The 22,482-nt window shown below is 40.6% G+C and overlaps 1 protein-coding gene across 2 annotated transcripts in view; it reads right to left on the reverse strand.

Annotated features, from left to right (window-relative positions):
* Positions 1-22,482, reverse strand: part of LOC131677079 (homeotic protein ocelliless) — an 83,298-nt gene that overhangs the window by 17,673 nt on the left and 43,143 nt on the right. Inside the window, exon 2 of one of the 2 annotated variants that reach the window (XM_058956666.1) lies at positions 11,219-11,496. In XM_058956666.1, the coding sequence (XP_058812649.1) occupies positions 11,219-11,393 (175 nt within the window). In that variant the 5' untranslated portion in view covers positions 11,394-11,496. Of the gene's footprint in view, positions 1-11,209; positions 11,497-22,482 lie in introns of both variants that reach the window. The other variant, XM_058956658.1, reaches the window with a different exon arrangement.

The following is a 22,482-nucleotide window of genomic DNA, read 5'->3' on the forward strand; positions in this document are numbered from 1 at the left end:
GCATTTCATCTGTTTGGGAAATCGTAAAATAACCCACCGCTCACCCAAACGCCATATTCTTTGTGTCGATCACGATCGCCCATCTGGCCCCGCTTGGTTTTCTATTGTCTTTGTTTCCCAGACCCTAAACGTGTACCGAGGCGTGATTCGGAATAAATTCAGCCCTTCAAAGAAGGCACATCCGACGGACGGGCAGACAGATGGACGTCCCACCGAGAACGGAACGACCCTTGCTTCGGTGCGTTTTGATCGGTGACAAATTGTAACTGTCACTCGGCAATTTCGCAGTAGCTAAAACTGAACCATTTCGAGGGCAATCTGGGACTGTTCAACGTTACTGCCAAACAGGATCAGAAAGTTGTATTGTCTATTTTCCGAAGGGTGGTTCTTGCTTAATCTAAATTACACACATACAAGCGACGAACCTTAGCATAATAGGCAAAAAATGAGAGAGAATTTTTACTATAGTCCCCCATTATCACTCGCAGGGAAGGGTGCATGGCAAATGGAAGGGAAATACAGGCGGTAATCGAATGTGACCGTGGCTGAGACAGGCGCCTGTGTCGCGCGGGACCAAGCAGTAGACGCCATTGGAAAGGATAATGCTGATTTATGACTGTTTCAGGCATCGCGCGCTTATAAATGGCACTTTTTATGTTCAACTGCTGTTGTTTTAGCAGATTTACATTAGAATAAAAAAGAAATATACAATCGGCAATCGATCGGTCGAGAAATAGTGTGCCTTGTTAGTACAATAACTTAGATTTTAGTAAATGTTTTTCGATTTTCCATATATTTGAAAGCATTTTATTTTCAAAGAGCATGCCAGTCCTTTTGTTCAGGTCGAAATCCATGCACCGCTTGGACCGTTGTCAGAATACTGTAAACAATTCTATTGCTAGCATTCCGGTGAATAGCAAGCACTCGAAAACTGGTAAGCACTTTTGCTGCTTGCTATGTTTGCGCTCAAAACAAAGGCCACATAGTATCCCTACCCTGTAAACACCCGACACAAGCTCACATGTTGAATAACTCTGCTGCAAACTCCAAACACGCAAACACTCACACACACAGTCGTAAGAGCAAGCTACAATAAAACATCTCTGGACGTGAATCTTCCCGGCATCGCTCCATTTACCCCATACTATTTTCCCTCGTTCGGGAGAGCTCTTTCGCATTCATTATAGATGTACCCGGAGGGATCGAAAAATGGTTTGCACCACGCTGCCAGGAAACCTCAAACGGCATCGGTGGAAAAGGAAAAACACTCGAAAAAGGCAGCAGCATCCACATTATCATCACGCAGGAAGCCTGCAAACAGTAAGATAAACCGCTTAACGGGGTGGCAACCAAAATATTCCCCTCCCACTCGAATTTTTACCTTCTGCTTTGGTAGCCCGGCGGGTGAACCCCGTCTCTGCAAGGAGTTGTTTTTCCCCCACAAGAGTCACCAAGCAAGCGGCAGCAGCAACAACAAATGAATATACACACTACGGTAACTAACGAGACTGTGCAGTGGAACCTATTTCAGAGTCCCCTCGAGTCGTACCTACTATCTTTGCGCCGCAACAGAATCCATTCTCCATTTTTTCACTCCTGCGCCCCATCAGTATTGTCGACGAAGACATTCGCCAAACATTCACGACAGATCCAGTCGCCAGGGAACGCACAAGAAAAACGTCATTTATATTTTATGGTGATGCTATCTGCTCCCCCGGTACGGTGGAAGAGTGGGAAACACGGGACGACAAGGACGAGAAGTGGTTGCTTTTTACGATGTTGGCAATTTATGGGTTCTTCTTCGAGGTGGTTTCAAAGACCCTCAACAACCACCCCGCCCCCAAACTCCTCGTTGTCCCACATCTTCCAAGCCGGGACCATTTTGGCTCGTGCTTGATTCGGTTCCTTGTTGGGTGCGCCTTTTGCTCCTTTCCAGAAGGAAGACACGTTATTTGTTTTGCTGCATGTTTGTGTCTTGTATATTTTTCTCTCGTGGTCCTGGAGTATGTTGAAACGAGTTTTCGAGCAAACTCGACAGAAGCATTACAGTTTACGTCGAATGAAAATACTTTTTTGAGCCAGTACGCTTGTGTTTCTGCTCTTCTCAAACGGGAAAAAGTGCTTTAAAATGCAGAACTTTCATGAAGGTTTTGTCCGTTAATGTGTTTGGTTTTAGCATTAGCAGCGGTAGCTAGATCTGATTTAAACTACGAATTTTTTAGATCGGCCGAATAAATAGTTCTGTTGTCTTAAAACCAAAGAATTTTTAGCTACACTATTGGGAGCTCATGGCGTCAAGAGAAGGACACTACTATAGATAACTTCTTATTTGAATATCGATTAGGGCAATCAAACAAAGTTTCAAGCTTTAAAATCCAATATTTTTTTCTGCAAATCGTTTATTTGATACGGTATTTTACAAATTTAAAAGAAGGAAAGGATGCAAAGAAATAAACGAATAAAGGGTCATTATTGCGATGACTTGGAACCTGTGTAACTTTTCTCATACTTGAACGAAAATAACCAAAATTTGCCCAGTTTATCGGTAGGGTGCATTGTTTGCATTCGCTAAGTTTAGCAGTTGTCAAAGAAATCCCTGTCAATATACATCGTTTGGCCATATCAAAGGTCCTTCTAAGGTTCATGGAACGGACGACAGTGGACCACAAATCAGGAGCTAGACGAAAACCAGGAATAATGCGTAAAATAGCGTTGATAGCTCATTTCAAGCGGAATCCAAATATTTCGACACGGGACTTGGCCGGAAAACTACATGTTTCGCAAAGTTTCGTATAGCGGGCCAAGAAGACTGAAAACGTATAAGATGCAGAACATCCCAAATCGGGACAAAAACCAGCAACTTGTTTCCAAAACACTCGCCCAAAACCGTACTAACAAAATACTGGTACTGCATGATTGATTATGAGACCAACATTGAAGCGGATATCAAGCAGTTTTCTGAACAGGAATATTTCGCGGGTATGGTCTGCTCTGGGCGACCGTTTCAAACGAAAGAAGCTGTCAAAATTCGTTTCGAAGTACCTGATTTAGCAGGCCACATGCACTTGTGGAAAACGTAGTGAACCATTGGTTACTTAAAGCTCCATAAAATATGAGATTTGCAAAATCGTGTGTCCCCAAAAACGCCTTTTGCCGTTATAAAGAGAGCACGATTAAAAACAATTTCTGGCCTAATTCGGCGTCATGCCATTCTTTCAAAGCCGTACAGGAGTGGTACGTGGATAGTTTGGTGGATTTCGTGCCCACCCACCAAACTGTCCCGAACTCCATCCGATCGAAACCTATCGGTGGTTAGGGCTAACCCAGAAACTCGTTGATGTCTGTTCTCAATGTATCTTTTGTGGACACCGACGATTATAAATAGTATTAGTATGTATATACCCTCTCATGATGCGTTCGGGTATTCCCAATACAGCGTTAATAACTTGATTGGAGCAGGAGCATGACGAGCGTAGTCGTTTCAGGAGTTGACAGTTCACTCAACTTCCAAATCGTTTACTTGCCCGTAGACGGAAGATCGCCTAGACCCCATATTATAACTCTCCATACGTGCTACTTTCAGATCATTCAGAATTGCTTGACGAAGAGCAGAGTGTATTACTACTCTGCGTTGAAATAGTAGACTGCCATATGGTGCCTTGTGTCCTAACTGCGCAAGATTATGCCTTGATTCCAATTGTTATACTTATTTTACCAAATAAAAATCCTTTCGTGTTTCGCGAGATATCTACTCAGTTCGTACTGGCAGTATGTATTATTAAGCAGTACCGTCATAACGAATGGACACACTGGGCCAGGGACAGCGGCCCGAGATAATGGGGGTCCCGCTCATTGGGTTACATATAATATAATAAAGTGTTTTAAATCCGATTTTTCCTCGACCCTCTGGTAAGATCGAAACATGAGTACACCCAAACTTGCTAAAAAAATCGAATTGCAGACGCCTTGTCAGCAACGAATCGAACATGGGTTGGGCTTGTGTGATGAAATAATGTCATTAGCCTAAGTTAAAGTGCTCTAATCCCTCCGTATTGTTACGTTTGCGGTTGCCTGCTGAAAGTAGCATTAGAGCGTTGGTCCTGTCTGATTTTTCTTTAATCTGGTTTTTCGCTATATAACAATACCAATTTCCGAACATAAAAATACATATTATTGTCGGTAAATGAAAAAAACTAAATCTATAATCTCCCATGTAGTTCTATAAAGAGTTTTTATATCAGGAAAGTAGTGATTTCATAACAGAAGAAAATGCATTAAATTTTGTGGTCTGTCTATAACACGGAACAGAAAAATTAAAATTGACGATCGACTCCTACCAGCAGAAGACAAAAGATTAGTCCGTGGGATTTTAAGTTTATAATGACCCTGCCACTTCTAGTTTTCCGATCTGTATATTTCACATCCTTGCTCTCACTTGAGTACTATGGCTCTAAATTATGATAACTTTACCTACTCAGTAACCTCTAGCTAATCGAATGGCGTTAAAAAGTAAACAAAGAACAAAAAAATTAAAATTAATTTCATCATTTTAACAGCAAACAATTCAGTCTAGTCGGATCTCCAAATAGTGGTTGCTCTGTATTCCGGTCCTTGTGTACAGTCCCACAGCAGCAGCTTAGTAGCGTTTAAACCGTTAGCTACAAATAAAGGTACCGGCAAATACGGGTGCGCGACATTAGGCATAAATACGTTAGGCATAGTGCGTCTGTCTTACAAACGTTAGGCATAATTTACAAAAAAACGCAAAGATTCCATTTATATTATTGTAGAAACTTTTAACATTAGTCTATGCTATGGTACACCATTTTCTCGTATACTTTTATCAAGCGACTGCAAAATTAATAATACTACGCAAGTTATTTTACCCCTAGAGGCACAGAATTTGTTTTCTTTTTTTTTTTTTCATATTATTGCCAAAGTACGGATAGAGAGGTCTTCGCTTAAGTTAACGTTAACATTAAAATTGTAACCAAATGTTGATACATAACGCACAATGAATAACATAAAAATTAGTTTATGTATTTATTTTAAAAGCCAGTTTTAAGCTGGTTCGGCTATGAACAACAATTAATTTTCGCAACTTATGAAAATTTGCAATGTTCTGGATAGGCTAAATATTGGGTTACGGAAGTTATGTTCGCGACGACACCTCGTTTGTTTCGGCAACTAGTCAGAATACAAGGAAAAATTCCTCTTTCTCGCATGAGTAAGTTTTCGTAGTCTTTGGTGGCAAAAAGAATATAATCATTAAACTAGCAAACATGGAAAGAAATTATTGTGGAAGCAGCTATATTTTTATATTTCATTAATGAGTAATAATTAAATTTTTCATTCTTCATTTCATGAACTGTTCTACAAACAAAATATTTTCTTTTTGGAAAGTCGCAATATGCATGTATGTAACCATTAATAAAAGTATATGTGTATTTTTCATGCTTAAATACAAATGAGTTTTCTCATGCTAATCGATGGTTGTGGATCGAGTTTGGTCAGCTTACAGCGTATTTCTACTAGATAAAAATAAATTGAAGACATTCACACTCTTACTACCCGACGCCAACGCCATAAAAATTCGTTTCTCTTAGTTATACATCAACATGATAATTTATGCCTAACGTCCATTATGCCAATAGTCCACTATGCGTGACGTCCATTATGTCTATCGTATATTATGCCGAACGTGCATATGCCTAACGTCCGTATGTCTAAGTTATCTATACATAATGGGATACACCCGGCAAATACCAAGCTCGATTCTCTTTATACATCTCCCTGGACTAGTTGCATTGCACGTTTGTTGAAATCTACACTAACCGAATACAAGGAACGAAAATAATTGGATCTCTTGGGGAGCAACAGAATATCAATTGATTTCAAGGGTTGCAAAGTTCGACCCTCTGTTAGCGAAGTAGAATGTTAAATGAATGTGGCTTTTGCTGGAGTTGGAAGTCGACTTTATCAACCGGCCTAGTTTATGTTCTTTTGTTCATCAACAAATATCGTTTTGGAACCGTGCATCGAATTATCGCGTGTTAATTCTGTCAATAATTGAGCTGCAACCCTTCCAATTTTACGGCAAGGGTTGGAAGGAAACCTTGAAAACTATACGTGAATACTATTATGTCATTGTTGAATTGGACGACCTTTCCCAGACATTGATGCAACGTTTCCATTAGACACTGTTAAATGGCAGATATATTTGCAGATTCATATACAGATCTCACAGGACAATTCAATCCATGCGTTGTAGTATTGAGCTTCAGCGCTGAACGCAACTCTTCATCAATTGGAAGGCGTTATCTATAAATGCATCAGACACGTCCAAATGACAGAACAGAGTTAGCCCCTTTCATTTTGTTGAAAATCGCAACGATCTTCGGTTTTACGATCGGTTGGTAGTTGCCAGTGATCCGTAAATTTCCGTAGCAATTCACGACAATGTGTGTTGGCGACGATCACACGAAGTAAACTACTTTTTCGTACAATCTAGACGCGATTTTATTATCAGTGTCTTCTGCATAATGACCAGGTACAGCAAATGGTACGTCGTGAGCTTTAGTGAAGACTGGAATTATTCCTGGTATTAGATGTACCTTAGTTGGAGCACCTATCAATTTACCAAGAAGGCAAAGGAAGATGGCATTGAAGTTGTCTAACAGTACTTGTTAAGCGGGATGCTTGATTCAAGGAAAGTTCGATGCACGTAGATGAGTCAATAGACGTATCTGAAGATTCGATTTGGATTCATCTGATTCATGAAGTGAGAAATCCATTCACGTCCAAAGAACGAGCTGGATTATCCGAATACTACATATAAATTCTACCTGGGTGTTGTCGATCCCATGGATACATTTACAGTGTATCTCGAAGACTTTCTGTCTGTTTTCTGCTGCGATAGCTTCGGTTTGATGGCTATTTTTAATTTCGATAATAGAGGTTTTTACCTTGGGGTTATTGGCCTCATTTTTCGGGTTAGAAATATCTCGTTTTGAAAAATCACTAACCCTATGTGCGGGGTTGGGAGTCGAACCCACGTACAAGGTAATCGATTTACCAACTACGTATCAAGTTCCTCTATGCAACCATCGTTTTCAACGTCAATCATTATTTCCCCGAATTAAAAATATCGTTGATTTGTGTCGTCACCAGTACAAATCCGGAACTGGGTTTTTCTAACTGTACTAGGTCGGTTGAGGATTTTTTCGATTTCGCAGTGTTCTTGCTTATCACAGCTGAGGCCGCCGACGTCACGGAAGCGGTAATGGTTTCGTAAAAGTTGACCTCCATAGCCAATACAGGGGCCTATTCCATTGTTTCGGATGTTTCCAGTTTCTTTGCCATCATTTCATCACACATATCTCGTGCATCAAGTCCGTACAAGAGTTCTGCGATCAGCATCCGATCCAGGAGCTCCCAATAGACGTAGTAGACAGAACTTTGATTTAAACGCAAGACAAACTGTGCGACCGATTCTTCTCTTGCTGAACTATATGCTTGAAAAAGGTATCAACCTTTTCATGATTTTTTTCTGATCCGATCCAAATGAGCTCGTTGGCAATTAATGTCTGGTGGACTTCAAGGCTTCATCAGAAATTTCAAGACATTGTAAACTACGGCGTAGTTCACTCATTGCGGTTCAGGTACTTATGAGATTTCTTTGGACTGCTCGCTCAAATCTATCTAAATATCGGATGATTCCTTTAATGAACGATACTCGGAAATAATGAATAAAAGAATTGACCGCGAAGGAGCAGAATAGTCTCCGAATGGATTATAACAACCGGCGTTTAGTTGTGGTATACCACTTCCGACAGCCCTTTAGAGGGTTTTCGCAATCATAGCGGAGAGCACTGTCATTATTTCATCATTTGCTTGTACTATTCTTAGAATCGCAACAATCGATCGTGATTTCGCTTTTAGATCAGAGACGCTCTGGGTTCGCTAGGAGCTGTCATTTTTGTAAACATTTGAGCGAACCTAGAGCACTGAAAACTGACATACAAGTAACGTTTTCAACTGGTGTAATATATTAAACTGTCCCCTTGAAATGACAACAGCAAGTAGCAACTTACCACAAGCCGGCGCTTCGATCGGCCAGCAATCGCTATACGGGGCTTGTATGCCAGCTTGGATACAATGGCGACTCACGCATGCGAACCTGTATGCAATGGTGATTTTCAACGTATTTTCATTTAAATGTTTACACAGTTTTTTCGGGAAAGTTTGTTCTAGCTTATATGTTTGTTCTCTGTGCCTAGAGCGACTCCAATCCAAAAACGAAATCAGCAAAACTGATCCCACTTCTGACACCAAAATTGTTGTGTATGTGGGTAAACCACCAATTAATTATTGTAAATTTAATCGATTACATTTATTACAAGTTTATTCGATTCTAATATAATTATATATAAAAGAACGTAAGTGCTTTTTAAACTGGCTTGTAAACATTAGCGTATGTAAAACTGAACTAAAAAGTGTAGTTCTCAACTTATGAAGACCTTAGCTCATAATACTGATAAATGACATACAAGTCATGATTCCAGCGTGTGTGTGTGTGTGTAAGAAAAATAACTCGTTTTTAATGCAAGCAGCAAGTCACAAGATGCCGCTAGCCGGCACTACGAACGACCAGCAGGCTTCCAGCAATCGGTGAACGGACTTTGCGTGCAAACTTGGATACAATCATTATTTACGTATGCGAAATTAAGTGCGACGGTGATTTATAACGTTCGAATTTTGTTCTAGTTTATGATTTTTATTATGATATAGGCAATCATACTTTTTCTTAGTGTTCCCCGAATTAGTGATAAAAATGCCAAATAAAGTTTTTTCAGATGAAGATAATACAAAAATTCCTTGAATAATAAATACATGACATTAAATATGTTGACTGCTTCGTTCCAAGTCTGTCAATTTTTCTATCTCTACTATCTTATTTTTTATCTTTCACAACTACCACCTTGTTCATAACGTAACGAATGCAGCGCCTTAGCTACTCTTTTAAGCTCAAATCGACAATTTTTTTTTCTGATGGGGTAGTTTTTGAATGATGGTACAGGATGCGACAACGCGGACAGCTGTCCGCAACCGTTTTTCGAAAAAGTGTAATAATCCGCTCCACATTGTGTACTTTTTTGTTTAGTTTATATTTAACCCTTTCATGCCCAACTTTTTTCTAGTGCATGTAAGGTTTTAAAACTATTTTTCCTTGAAAACGGTTGGGTCAAGAAACACGAAAAGCCTTTTTCCATACAGATAGGTGCTTCCATGGCAGTGCTAGAAACTGGTCAATTTTTACCTTCTAATGCTCAATACAATTCTCCTAGAATAATTACAATAGTACAATTACGTGAAAAACGCAGCCAATGACAGTCTAAATTGATAAGTTTTATCAGTTCTCAATAATATTGCACCATAACGAAGATATATGAAAAAAAAAACATTTTCCGTCGGCAACGTAAACTGTCCCTGGCAGCACTGCTCCATCGGAATCCAATCAGACTATGTGCAATAACTTCTGTTCTAGAGCTGATCGATGTAACTGTTAATACTCAAATTAAAGGCAATAATCACACTAATGAGCCTTACTTGTTTTTGTGAGCAAATCTCGCCTCATTCAAAAGTTATAGCTGTTTAAAAACATTGTTGTCCACAAACAACATGGGCATGAATGGGTTAAACAAATTAACCGTTTTGTGGCGCTTTACAACTTTTACATATTTTTAAAACAGAATTGATATATTAATAGCTTAATCACCCACTTGTTAAAATAAAATTATTCTCTGAATGTGTCAACTATTTACAAAAAACTCTCCCTATTTACAAAAAGCGGATTCAACGACACATACTTATTCATTCAGAAGCCAATACAAAATCAATTAAAAGCCAAAATTTCGGCGTTGACGGTCGTCCCTATAAGACAAACAATAAGAATAAGAATAATTAATCCCCTGCAGCATTTTGAAACTAATTTGAATTCGATGTAACATTTAACTTCCATTAATGTCTGCCGTCATTTCGCGTGTCGGGGTATACGAACTCGCAACCGAAGTAATTAGGGACAAACATGACTACCGTCGTTTGTCACGGAGCGGCCATTTTCTTTCCATCTCACTGCTATACGCTTGTCTCCGATCGCATAAAACAGCAGCACCGCAAACCGTGGGAGAACTGAAGAAACGCATCAAAATCAAATCAAAATCAAATTTATCAGCCATTCGTGCGTTTGCAAAACCAAACTTGTCAACGTTACGGGGCACTCTCACGTTCCGAAGGGTGAGGGGGAGCGACAGCCAGATCAATTAAAAGCACGGTAGCTTCGTCTACGGCAAAGAAAGTTGATACGGCTGAGCTTGACCGGCCGCCGCTCTAATGGAATTAACGAAACATTAACGCAACCATCTCTCGCAGATCGTGTGAACATTTCATAACACCACGAACCGTCGCGTCCCTTTCGGCGGCAGTGGAGCGGCGGCAACAACCCGTCATCGCCATATCAAAAACCGATCTTCTTCCTGCGCCATCCATCCGCGCTCGGTGAACAAATTTTCCCGCCGCGATACCGTTTTGGTCTTCGACCGTGTTCGGCCTGATGTATCATCGGGACGGTATCAATCATCTAAAAGCCGCTGGACCCCTCGTCATTCGGGGAATGCTTTTAGCCAAAATGACAGATGAATTATTGTCAGCAAAGTCACTCGAGCGTGATCTGATGCTCTCCGACGCTGAGTGGCCGAGACGCTGCCGGTTGGTCTCGTTTTCGTGTGCTTCAGTTTCAGTTTCAGATAAGAGCAACCGTGAAAGGGCACGGGGAGCTTACTTTTAAATGGATTTCTAACAAAACAAGAACTAAAACTAATATTACATATCAATCACGAACTCTTGTTGTATAATTAACGAAACGTGTAGTGCTACTAGTTTTGAACCATTGCAGTGGCAGTGAAGGCTTCCGTGCCCGAGGTCGCTGAAGAGTAGCTTAATCCTCTTCACAATTTTGTGACTACCGAATCGAATTGAGAATCGCCGAACACTTGGCTGATGGCAGTGCCCGCTGGAGCTAAATACCTTCCAACGGCGGGGAGTGCCTTCCACTGCCTGTGCCTACAATAGTCAACATTTTTCTTTCGTTGATTATACAAACCATCTTACCAGCTAGCGGATGAATAAGAGAGAAAAAGCGAATATTTACCCCACATACCTTGCGGGAACCCTACAGCATCGAGCCCGTGGGGTAAGCCAAACGGAGCTAGCGATGTCATAGGCATTCCGGGCGGCAACGGTCCGTGCGGATGGCCATGGTGCGGATGATGCGAACCACCGTATCCGTGCGGACCGTGCGGACCTAGATCGGTCGACTTAAGAAAGCCCGCCATCAGGGCCTCGGTTGAATGAAGCGCCACGGTGCTAATTTTTTGCTGATGCTGCTGATCTGGAGAACCGTTGATGGCAGGCGCTGGTGCTGTAGGATTTCCGGGGCTGTAAAGAGAACGGGAAAAACAATGCCTAATATTAGATGGTATCTGTACGATCACGGTTTTTGGTCGGCTTTCGATTCAAGAGTTCTTGAGCTTTATGGTACACCACCACCAAGTGCGAAAAATTAAATTTCTGCCAGTGCCCTTGATCTCGAAGGGCTCGAACAAAGGAGACGAAACGAACAAAGGCGCACAATTTTACGCCTCCCTGCTACCGAATTGAACTTTCGAAGAGAAAGAAACTCTTCTTCCAACATTGGGTATAGATCAGCTAATTTAATCCTGCCAGTACTTTACCCACACACCCGGCTTACGTGAGCCTTACGAGCAAGAATTCTCGAACAAAATGAAGAAGTAAACCCGAAAAGGACAATGAACAGCCTAATTTCGATCACGGAGTATACCCGAAGCAGGATCCCTACCACCCCCAGGAACGGATTATCCTGCTCGGTCCTGATGCTCGCCGGACTCCTGTTGTTTGTTTTCAGTATGCATGTTAACCGAAGCTCCCTCAATGGGAAGGCAGACATACAACGATTCCTTCCAGTCCATATTTGCCAAGAAAGGTCGACAAACATGCGTGCAACGATAATAAGTGATTGAAAAGCTGTACGATTGAGTGAGGCACTTTGTTTGGATGTTGGTTTTTTGTTGGAATATTTCGGGAGTTGCGGATCAATGCCCGGGGTTGCTTCGGCAAACCGAGCATTGCTAGGAAGAAAATGAATAATAAGAGGAGAACGATGAAGCGAGAATGTGATAAACTAAAGAGACAAACCTAGTCGAGATAGCTTCAACCGCAAACAAGCTCCGCAGTAGAAATGGCAGCGTACAGCAGGATAAGAGGTGAACGGACAGCAACATAAATAATCCATTAAAAGGCACCGAAAATTTATAGAATATTTGTCACTATTTTGCCTTTCCCCTTACTGCTGCCTGCCGGAGCAGTCTGGGCCCTGGCCGGTTTCGTCTCTTTCAGCAGTTCAGTCAGATACGACGAGAAAGATAGAAGGAAAAAGCATTCCTAAGCCTCAATAATCATCAGCTTCAGCTGATATATGTGAGCAATTGTGGTTATAGATTTTTAATATTCCATCTAATATCTACACGAGTTTATTGTGCTCATTTTAACGGAAACCTTTCTCCGGGCGGCCCGAATAGTCTAGTATCGTTAAGTCCGAAAGTTTATGCTTCGGCAATTTTCCTTTTTTGTTCGCTGTTGGTTTTTCTTAAACAGTTCAGCCGACAGACAATTGAATAAAAGGTTTATTTCATAATTTAGAATATTTCGACTTGCACCTTTCAGGCGGCATGTGTTTTTATTTTTGAGGTTCCGAACGGCAGCGCGGTTAGCACATTTGTTGAATGAAGAAAAATGTTCACGTTTTCCTTACTTCGCCCGTGTGAAATTGCTGATCGGTGGCACCCACTCGTGCTGTGCGATAGAAATCGTGAGAATCTTCGTACATCGCGCGCGACGCGATTAGATACGTTTCGTGGTTTCGATTGAACGATTTATTTCAACCTACGTCGGTTTTTTTCGGTCGAACAATGCTTTCCGAAATGGTTATGATTTTAAGAAGCTTCTACCGCGCGAGACGTCTGACGGGGATCAATTGGCGTGTAAATATTTCTATTGGATTAAGGGATCAGTTATGTGGTTTGGGAAAATGATCAACTGGCAACTAACCGGTGGGTTGGGTTGGTTTGATAATGACTAACATTTGAACATACATTGATCAATTGGAATCTAAGAATAAGTTTAAGTCAAAAATTTTGTTTCTTGGAAGAAGCAAATGTTTGCTACCATTCCACCTAATCCAAACCATTGAGTAAAAATCAGTGAAATACACTGATACTCCCAGTAGCATGCATAATAATCAGACAGTTGGTGAACACTTAATGAAATCTAATTTGTATCCAAATCTAGGTAGAAGTAATAAAATACCAGCGCTTCAAATAAACCAAAAGTACTGGATCGAAAATAAGTTTTCCCCATATTTTTCTTTTATATCATATGAAAAATGAAGTACAAGATAATCAAATGTTTCACGAAAATTAATTTGAACATTGCTAAGACCAGATGAAATTAATATAACGCATTTCGCCGTCGTAAAATCCATTAAACACAGTCACTGGATAATACGCTAATCATATAAAGGGTCCCTGTCAGAGTCACTTACTTCGATTGCAGATGAAACGGGCAATATCATCCACTAAAACACAACTTATGGGCAATTGAAGCAGGCCATAACTCTGATTGTGATATTGAGTGTGAGATTCAGATGGGGGAACGTAAATGATCGCGTTGGAACGAGCCCCTATATATCCTAACTTGAGACCGCGTTTATAAATTTATAGGGCTAAAATGTTCACTTAACCAACGAGGTTTTTCTGAGATCGCGGGTGTAAATGAGTGTGATTAATTGCGAAGCGTTTGAGCGTTTGTATGTTAACGTGTTTGACCGCGTAGGCGTTTGTATGTTGCGTGTTCTAGCCTGTGTATAATTTTGCGCGTATATCTTCGATTATATAACCGTGTGGCTATTTGCATATTCACGAGGGTTCTTGAATATCCGTACAGACCGCGATGTTTAATTCTAGGTGCACAGTTCAGATGCAAGAAGAGCCCCAATACAACTATAGTTTCCGACAATATCGCCCTGAAACTTGTTATCTAGGATGTATGAGCTTCATATTTTTTTATTGAGATAGTTAAACTGTATAATCGCATTTGAAACCGTGTTTATAAATTATTGGTGTTATCACTGGCGTAGCTTTGCGTAGATGATCGCATTTATGACCAGCATTGTATTATCACGCAGGAATTAAGCGTTTGTATGTAAACGAGTTGGCGTGTGTGAAGCACGTAAGTAACTTCGCGTTTATAAAGTCGTTTGTATATCCGTGTAACTGCTTGCATATTCGTGTGGTCTTTTAAATGTTCGTGCGAACCGCGATTTTGAGTGTCCGGTGCAGATCTAGAAGGGAGTGAATTTCCCCATATCACTAGAGTATACAGTCATAGCGTCTAGTTTATACAAGTGTGTTTTCTTTTAGACGAAGACTAAAGGCGACCCGATTCATGATCGCGTGGAGCGGGCGTTGGGAGAATCGCTCACGAGACTGCGTTTCGTTTCGTTTTTCATAAATGCTAACGCATTGGCTTGATCAACGGAGTGTTTTTATGCAAACAAGATCGAGGACGTAAGTGTGCGTGGATGATCGCTATTGCATGGTCGCATGCGTGACCAGTCTTATATTATCGCGAACGGCACAAGTGTTTGTATGATAACGTGTTTGATCACCTGAGCGTTGATAACTTGTGCATAAATTCCCGTGTTTGAATTGATTTGTATAACGTGTAGTAGGTTGCATATTCTCAAGGGCTTTTGAATTATCGCGCGGGGCGTCATTCTGATGTTTAATTTTAAGTGTACGCTTCAGATGCTAGACTAGAATCAGTTTCCCTTGAGTTCCTGGTAACATAGTTCTGAAACGTGTTGTCTATTTAATATATATATGAGCGTAACTTTTTGTTTTGAGGTGAATTCAACTGAAGACATATACCTAGGCTGCTAGGATCGGGGGTAGGGGCTTCCGTACGTGGTCGATTATTTTTTTCGCTTATTTGTTGTATCAACACTAACAAACCCCCTGGCCTCAATGATGGTTCTTAGTTTAATTACATTTAAGGATAGACAAAAATTATATTATTTTAATCGTACTTCTAGTCCAATAGAAGTCAAATCCTGTGGCAAATCTGTAGAAAACCCGCTGAAGAACGGTAACAGCCCTGTAACGACCGTAGTTGGTTCTCTTGAAACGTAATCGTAGTAGAGAGTTGTTACGTAGTGCTCGACTTCGGGATTGGAAATCCAAGCATTCGAAAATTATACAGAAATCCTTTCTGGCAGAAAGTAAGTTCGAGACGAGTAGGGCTCGAGAGCAGTTCCTCCTCATACTGAGTGCATCGCGGTGTATTATCTGGCAACGGTTTTCATAGCCCGACAGTTAAAATCATTTTCGCCATGGGAGATGTCGAAGGGCAAGGCGTATGAACCGGCGTTGGTCAGCCTCGATTTTGTCAATCCCGTTCTAGTAGTACAGATTTCAAATGGCAGAGCAATATTCTGATGTCAAGCGAACTGATGCGTCATAAAGCGATTTAAGATAACATACGTCCTTTTTTTCTATTCGGAACTGTCTTGATGTCTTATCCATAATGTATGAAGTATGTGGTTTGAACGTTAGTGTCGAATCCAAGATGACTTCAAGATCCCTGACGTGAGAGCGTCTTGGAATGCCCGACTCGAGCAAACGGTAATTAAATTTGATCGGATGAAGTTTCCGCATAAACATGAGCTTTTCCTCGGGTTTAGAACCATTCTGTCCAGGTTACTGTGAAGGAATTCGGTATCGGTTGAATCCAGTATCTGTCGAAAAATCTTCATATCGTCGGCGATGGAGAAGCCGGATCATTGTAGTTTGATATTGTCGTCATTAAAATAGAGTATAAATATTACTATGCCGAGGTGACTTCCTTGCGGGATGCCGGATGTAGCTAGAAGTGGTGAAGATAGATAGTCCTTAACGCTGATTTGCAGTTGCTTTCCATGGATAGTGATAGCATGAGCAACACACCACTACCTGGCATGTCATGGCTGTTGAGGGCGTTGCGGTAGACATGAAATGCAGAACCAAACACCTAGTAGTACACATAGTACGGTAGTCAAACCAAGTCTCGGTCAAGGCAAAGACGGCATAGCAGCAACCCATAGTCCTATGCTATATTTTGCCTGCTAAGCCAAGACAAGTTTCGGCTTCACTTGTGTCTCATCGGCATAAACAGAACTTCTGCTCTAAAGTACATTTCGGGCAATTTTTGTGTTATGTTATTTATGAATGGTTCCTTAAGAGGTTTTGTCAATACGTCATATCTAATAGTGAGAGACACCCTTTGTTGACTTTCTCGATTTTTGCGCCCCCGCTATAGCATTTTTCACTGCTTTCACAATACAGATCAAAAGACGGCGATTTAGACTAGTGCATTATACAAAGAGCTGAGGTATAAATATTTAAGCGACCAAGTAATTAACAGAAGAGAAAGTAAACAATAAGAGCCTCTCTTTGTTAGACATGTCTTTTTGAAAAAAAACTCGAAATATGCAGTTTTCATTTTGACATATGCTGGAACCTTCCTATAGAGGGACCCTGGGTAGTATTCAATTATAATAAAAGGTGGGCTGTGTTGGCGCCCTCAATGTGGTAAAATGTGGAACTAAAATGTTCTAACCAAAACATGGCTCGTATTATTTACTACAATTCTTCTGAACATACCATAGAGCTAAATCTTATGGTAATTTCACAAAAATGTTAAGTTCGCGCGAATCGAGTACTGATACACAACCATGCACTGCTAGCCCCCATGTAAAACTGACTCAGACATTACTTCACTAAAAGTTAATGACTTCTTTTAACAAAGCCGAATTCACTAGCAGTCTTCGGCAAAATTGTAGACAATTAAATTATCTTTCTTATTTTCACTCACAATGATAATGCGATGCATACAGTGCCACCTAGCGACAAAAAAATGCGAGTTAGTGGATTTCCTCCGTGTAATTTGTCGAAAAATCCCATACAAACTTCAGGCACGTTGTTCCGGTAGCTAGACTTGTCCGATTTACTTCAAATTTGGTCCAAGTACTCCTGGTGGGACTAGGAATCGAATTAGGGGTGTGCCGATAGGGGTCATTTTTTCCTGTCACCCTAATGAGCATGTCAAACAAACCTAAAGTAGAAAAAACTTTCAATAGGACGTAAGTAACTATGGAAGATTCTCTTTAATTACTTTTTCTTCTGTTATTACATCGATTGCTCAAACGATGACCTCGTTACTATTTGCATAAAACGATTACCACAACTGTCGATATATGCTGAGAAAATATTCGACACTCAATTATTGTTTTGTAAATATAGAGAGAAAAAATGAACAAAGACAGGCTCAATAGTATTTGCGTCCTATTGAAACATATCCCCAGAAAACTATAATTTTTAGGCATTTTTAACCGCAAGTTTTTAAGGGTAAAATTCCTGAGAAAATAACCATTCAACTTTCTAAAAACGTGCAGAAACAATCTCCAAGACTGCATGTGATCTGGATAACAACATAATATCGTCATTTTAGACTATGTCCATGTCATCACCAATCGGATTAGTTCGCGAAAAAATCTTCCAATGCGAGTGAATTTGTTTAGAGTACACCTGATCAATGCAAATCCTATCAAAACGTTAAAATTGCCCCAATTCTAGGTTACCATCTGTCTGATGACCAGGCTACCAAGTTCACATATCGTTTACCGTCTCGTGCGTGTGTTTGATTTCAGCTGATCAGATTAGATAAAATTAATTCCACTTCCTAACGATATTAATGACTGGCGTTGGTTTTGTTTTGTTTCATCCTCCGACGACTCCCTTGCAGAGCGCCTTGTCCCAGGGAGGGATCGTTTATCTTTCTCACCTCCGATATCTGATTCAAATTACATCGATTTAAATACATTCGGACGGATTGGGGAGGATTGATTAAGTGATTATCCGCGTCTGCTCTTTCTTGCGCGCGTTGCCCATCACCTGAAGCCGACGGTCGGTTTGTGTCGGGAATGTCTGCGGATGGGCTCTGGAAGTCTTCCCAGCTGCCGCTGCCAGTACGAGAGCTATGTGAACAGTCCAACGGCGAACGGTGGAAGTTATGATAAAGCGAGGCGCCGGCAAAGATTTACGATGGTCCGAGGCTGAGTCAGCACGATCCAACCGCAGCATTGCGACGAGTGAAAAATGATACCATTGTGAAGGTGATTGATTTGTCCAGCAGGAGTCATTGGTCAATGATTGAAGGTACTGGTTATCAGCTAAGGGCACTCAAGACTCTGTGGACAGTTTTGTTTGTGCGTGTTTGGAAATCCCTTAAATGATCACAGCCATATTTCTTTGCCAAAATTACACCATCCTCTGCGTGTGGGCATTTCTTTTTGGCAGTCCCAGAAAAGGATAAGCCTTCAAGGAACGTGATGAATCCTGCATTCTTTTCAAACGTCAACGCCCTGCTAGCAAAACGTGAGTACATACACCGAATATCTTTACCTGGCTAGACCACCCGGCATCATTTGCAAGGTAACTTCGAGCTGTGAATGGGTGTAGCGTCCGTACATACTCCCATCAATCGGTACTAACACACTCGTTTGCGGCCAAGGGGTCACCCACTCGAGGGCGCAATCAAAATCGTTATGCCAGAGCAATTTCGCTTTGCTCAATCACCTGAACGCAAAACGTAAACAAACGTACACAAACATTGATCATTGATTTGTTTTCTTAACCGAAGAACAACCACTCGACGTGGGCCTCTAGTGGAAACTTTGACAATCGCCCTAGACCGGCACGACAGTGGATGTGTTGTGGTGGGCTCACTTGGTTCGATCTGAGCACGCAAGTTAACCAAAACAATTTCATGGATACAAATTGTACTCGAGTTGCGATATAATTGGCTGGTACATGACACTCCAGTGGGGAGTCTGGGAACATGCGAGTGGAAATATTTGTTATAATATTCGTACCAGTTTGATTGCCCGGTTTAAACATAGCAACAGTGCTTAGCACACAAGTGTAAGCTTTGTTGATAATAAACTGTTATCGTTACAGAAATATTGCATATAAGGAAAACTTTAAATTTTTTTAACATACTTTCCTACAATTTTATGGTTCATCGTCTATTTCAATCGAATCAAGTCTTCATTCTCCATTCTTTCATCATCTCACGTAATAGCTCTCTGGGCCGTCTCAAATTTCCACACAGCCATCATTTATGCATAAAATTTATGTTTGTTTCTGGTAATGAGGTGTGAAAAGAAATAAATACGATTTTTTCATCCACATTTTTTCCATCTTCCGTAGTTTGCCTTTTGTTTTAGGCTCAGGTTCTGGTCATTAGTTTCCTAACCGATTAGCCGCCCCCGGGGTTGATTCGTGATCTGTTTTCGGCTGCTCGTCCACTCAGAGGATTAGTGGAAAAGCTAACCCGGCGAGCCTGACTGATTTCCCCGGTGAAATCGGTATTCAATGCACCGCTTCCTACATGAAACAATGCACGGAAACAGGGCTACCGTTTCGGATCGAGTGAATAACTAGATCGGTTCGACGATCGACGTCCCAGAGGGTGAAAAATCTCTCTGGAAAGCCCACTCGTTTTAATTGAATTATACACGCAGTTTGAAATGAACTTGATTCCAATTTGGAATCTTGATTTTGCTTCTCCTCCTCTGGTCCACCCACGCCTACCGCATGCCTTCGCTACCTGACAGCCGCGGTCGGTGTAGAAACCAGACTGCAGAAGTTAAAGCAAACAACCAGCCACGAATCCGTAACGAATCAATAAAATATTCATGAAAAATATTTCCCTTCTTATTCCCTCTTCTTAAATTCCAAAATTATCAAAGTTGTTTTGCTTTCGGCTGCGGCACTCTTTTCGCGTCGAAGCTCATCACGTGTGTTGTCAGAACAGCAGGGGTGAACTCAGTCGGTACTCGGGCAGTGCAAGGTCACTCCGAGTCCACTGCTGCCGGTCCATCCCTGGCGCAGCGATCTTTCATCAATCGACAGTGGAATGAATATTGGACATTAAAAAACTCTATCAATCGCGCTTTATCTATAACCAGTCTTGTTGGTGCGGCCTTTGAAACACTGAAACCAGCAGCCACGGCAGTAGTGAGGACGACCGACCGGCCGACCGATCGTGACTGTAGCTACGCTATGGCGAGCGTCGGAAGAAAATTTCCAAAATCTCCAACCGCAAGATTACGCAATTCGTCCTCCAGTGCGACTCGATTCGGTCCTCCCGGTTCGAAAGACTGTAGAAGTGCGATCTCATGTAGACGATTCTGATTAGTACAGGTGGGCATCAATCATACATGTATGTCACTCTAGACTCTATAACTAGGAGAGATAAAAACTGGAATGTTGTCACACATCGTCTAGCTTAAAGTCACTTTTAAGTGATTTTTTCCGTTGTTTTTAGTTGATTATAATACTATTCACAAACGTAGTTGATAAAGTAAAAATAAACATCAATATGACACACGATTGGCGTTCCCATTGCTTGAACTAGTTTTGATTGTTTCGCCTTGAATTAAAGAAAAATGCACAGCTGTCTAAATAGGAGGTGACAAAATCAATCTTTGACAAAAATAAGAGTTTCGCACACGCTAGAGCTCGTGACCTGGTACCACCGTGTTGTTGTGTCTAGACTACGTAACAGTAAACCAGTTTCGCCTATACGTGATTTGTGACACATTTTTCATTTTTCTGTAAACCGTCTGGTGTTCCAATTGATTTATCTAATTCGTTGCAAGTAAGATTGGATATTGTCTATTTGAATCAATCGTTGGAAATCAAATACTAGAACTCAAATTATAACTCTTAATAGCACGCTTCCTTTCAAATTGAACCATAAAAAATATCTTCGCAAAACCCTTCGTTCATTCACTGACCACTGCTATAAACTATGGATTTTAAAAAATTCCATAATTTTCATTTCAGCCATTTGTGAGATATCATGGGCACCGCAAGCAATGAAAAAAGTAGCATTTTCAGATGAAGCTCATATCTCGTTGATTGTGAAAATGTTTCTATGAAAATTTTCTGTGGGTATTTTGTAATACAGACAAGTTTACAATGAAAAGCTAGTTTAATAAAATGTTCCTGTGTTGTATAGAAAAAATGATGGAAATTCGTCAAATTCTCGATCGGTAACATATGTAACAGCCTCAATAATATACTATATGACTATATGCAACACCATGAGTTGATTTAACTTGGATAGGAAGGTAGAGGTCGTCGGACGTTCTTTCATTACACGAACACCGTTGGGAATACAATAATTCTCCATATATCTTCTATAACGATATACAATTTCATAACTCTATTTTTGGTTTTGGCATAAGTGCCAATTCTTAATTATAGATTTATTACCATACCAAACGGAAAGCAGATTAGCTTAAAATAGATGAGATGTGTTCGTAGGGGGTAGGCGATAATATTTCTAATCTGGATATCCATATCCCCGTATTCCGAGAAGAGGTGTTTAATAACGCCTTTAGAGGTTCATAGCGCCAGGTCGCGTAGACGTACGCAAATTTTGTCATCATCTGTCGTTGTGGGAATACACTAATCTGAGCGTTCACAAAATTGAAAAAAATCATATATCGAAATCCAAAATAATCATATTCTTTAATTTTCAAATTATTCGAGCCCACATTCGAGGATTGTCATACGATATTTAGGAGGGGGAAATTATTTCAGGTAGTAAGCGAAAAACAGGTACTCTTCTCCAGTTCGACATATAGAACAGGAAACTACTCCACGGAAAAATTATAGGATTAAAGTTTGATTAAAATGTCATTAAATTAGAATGGAAAGAGTTGAGTAATGTTCTGAGAGATTTTCCATTGCCTTTAATGGACCGCCTGCATCACACTAGGTTACTCTTCAGTGTACAGTAGTTTTTTTGTGCCAAAACCACGCGATCTATAATTAACGCCAAAATTGTTAAAGGGCGGTCAATGGCGTTTTCGGAAGAATTTGCGGATATTATAAGCCCTTTTATTTTGTGCTGGGATTTTAATGAATAATCTCCCTAAAAATGATATATAATTACCCACTTATTGCAAGTACATATAAAAAGGTTTTTTCTTCAGCAAAATTGTAGCGCATGATTTTGCCAACAACTATGCTGAAAAAACAAAATCTTTATAATGTCTGCATCATTATTACTTGTTGTTTGTGGATGACCCCCAGCAAACCTTTTGATGTAACTTTTTCAAAATGTTTCTGATAAGCTCAGCTGTGTTTCCAAAACAATTCGGCAATTTGTAAAAAGTATTGTAGCTTAAATGGTGATTGGTTGTTTGCATTGAAACGACTGAGTTTAAGTTTAAGT

This window comes from Topomyia yanbarensis, chromosome 1 (assembly GCF_030247195.1).
Source record: "Topomyia yanbarensis strain Yona2022 chromosome 1, ASM3024719v1, whole genome shotgun sequence".
Lineage (NCBI taxonomy): Eukaryota > Metazoa > Arthropoda > Insecta > Diptera > Culicidae > Topomyia > Topomyia yanbarensis.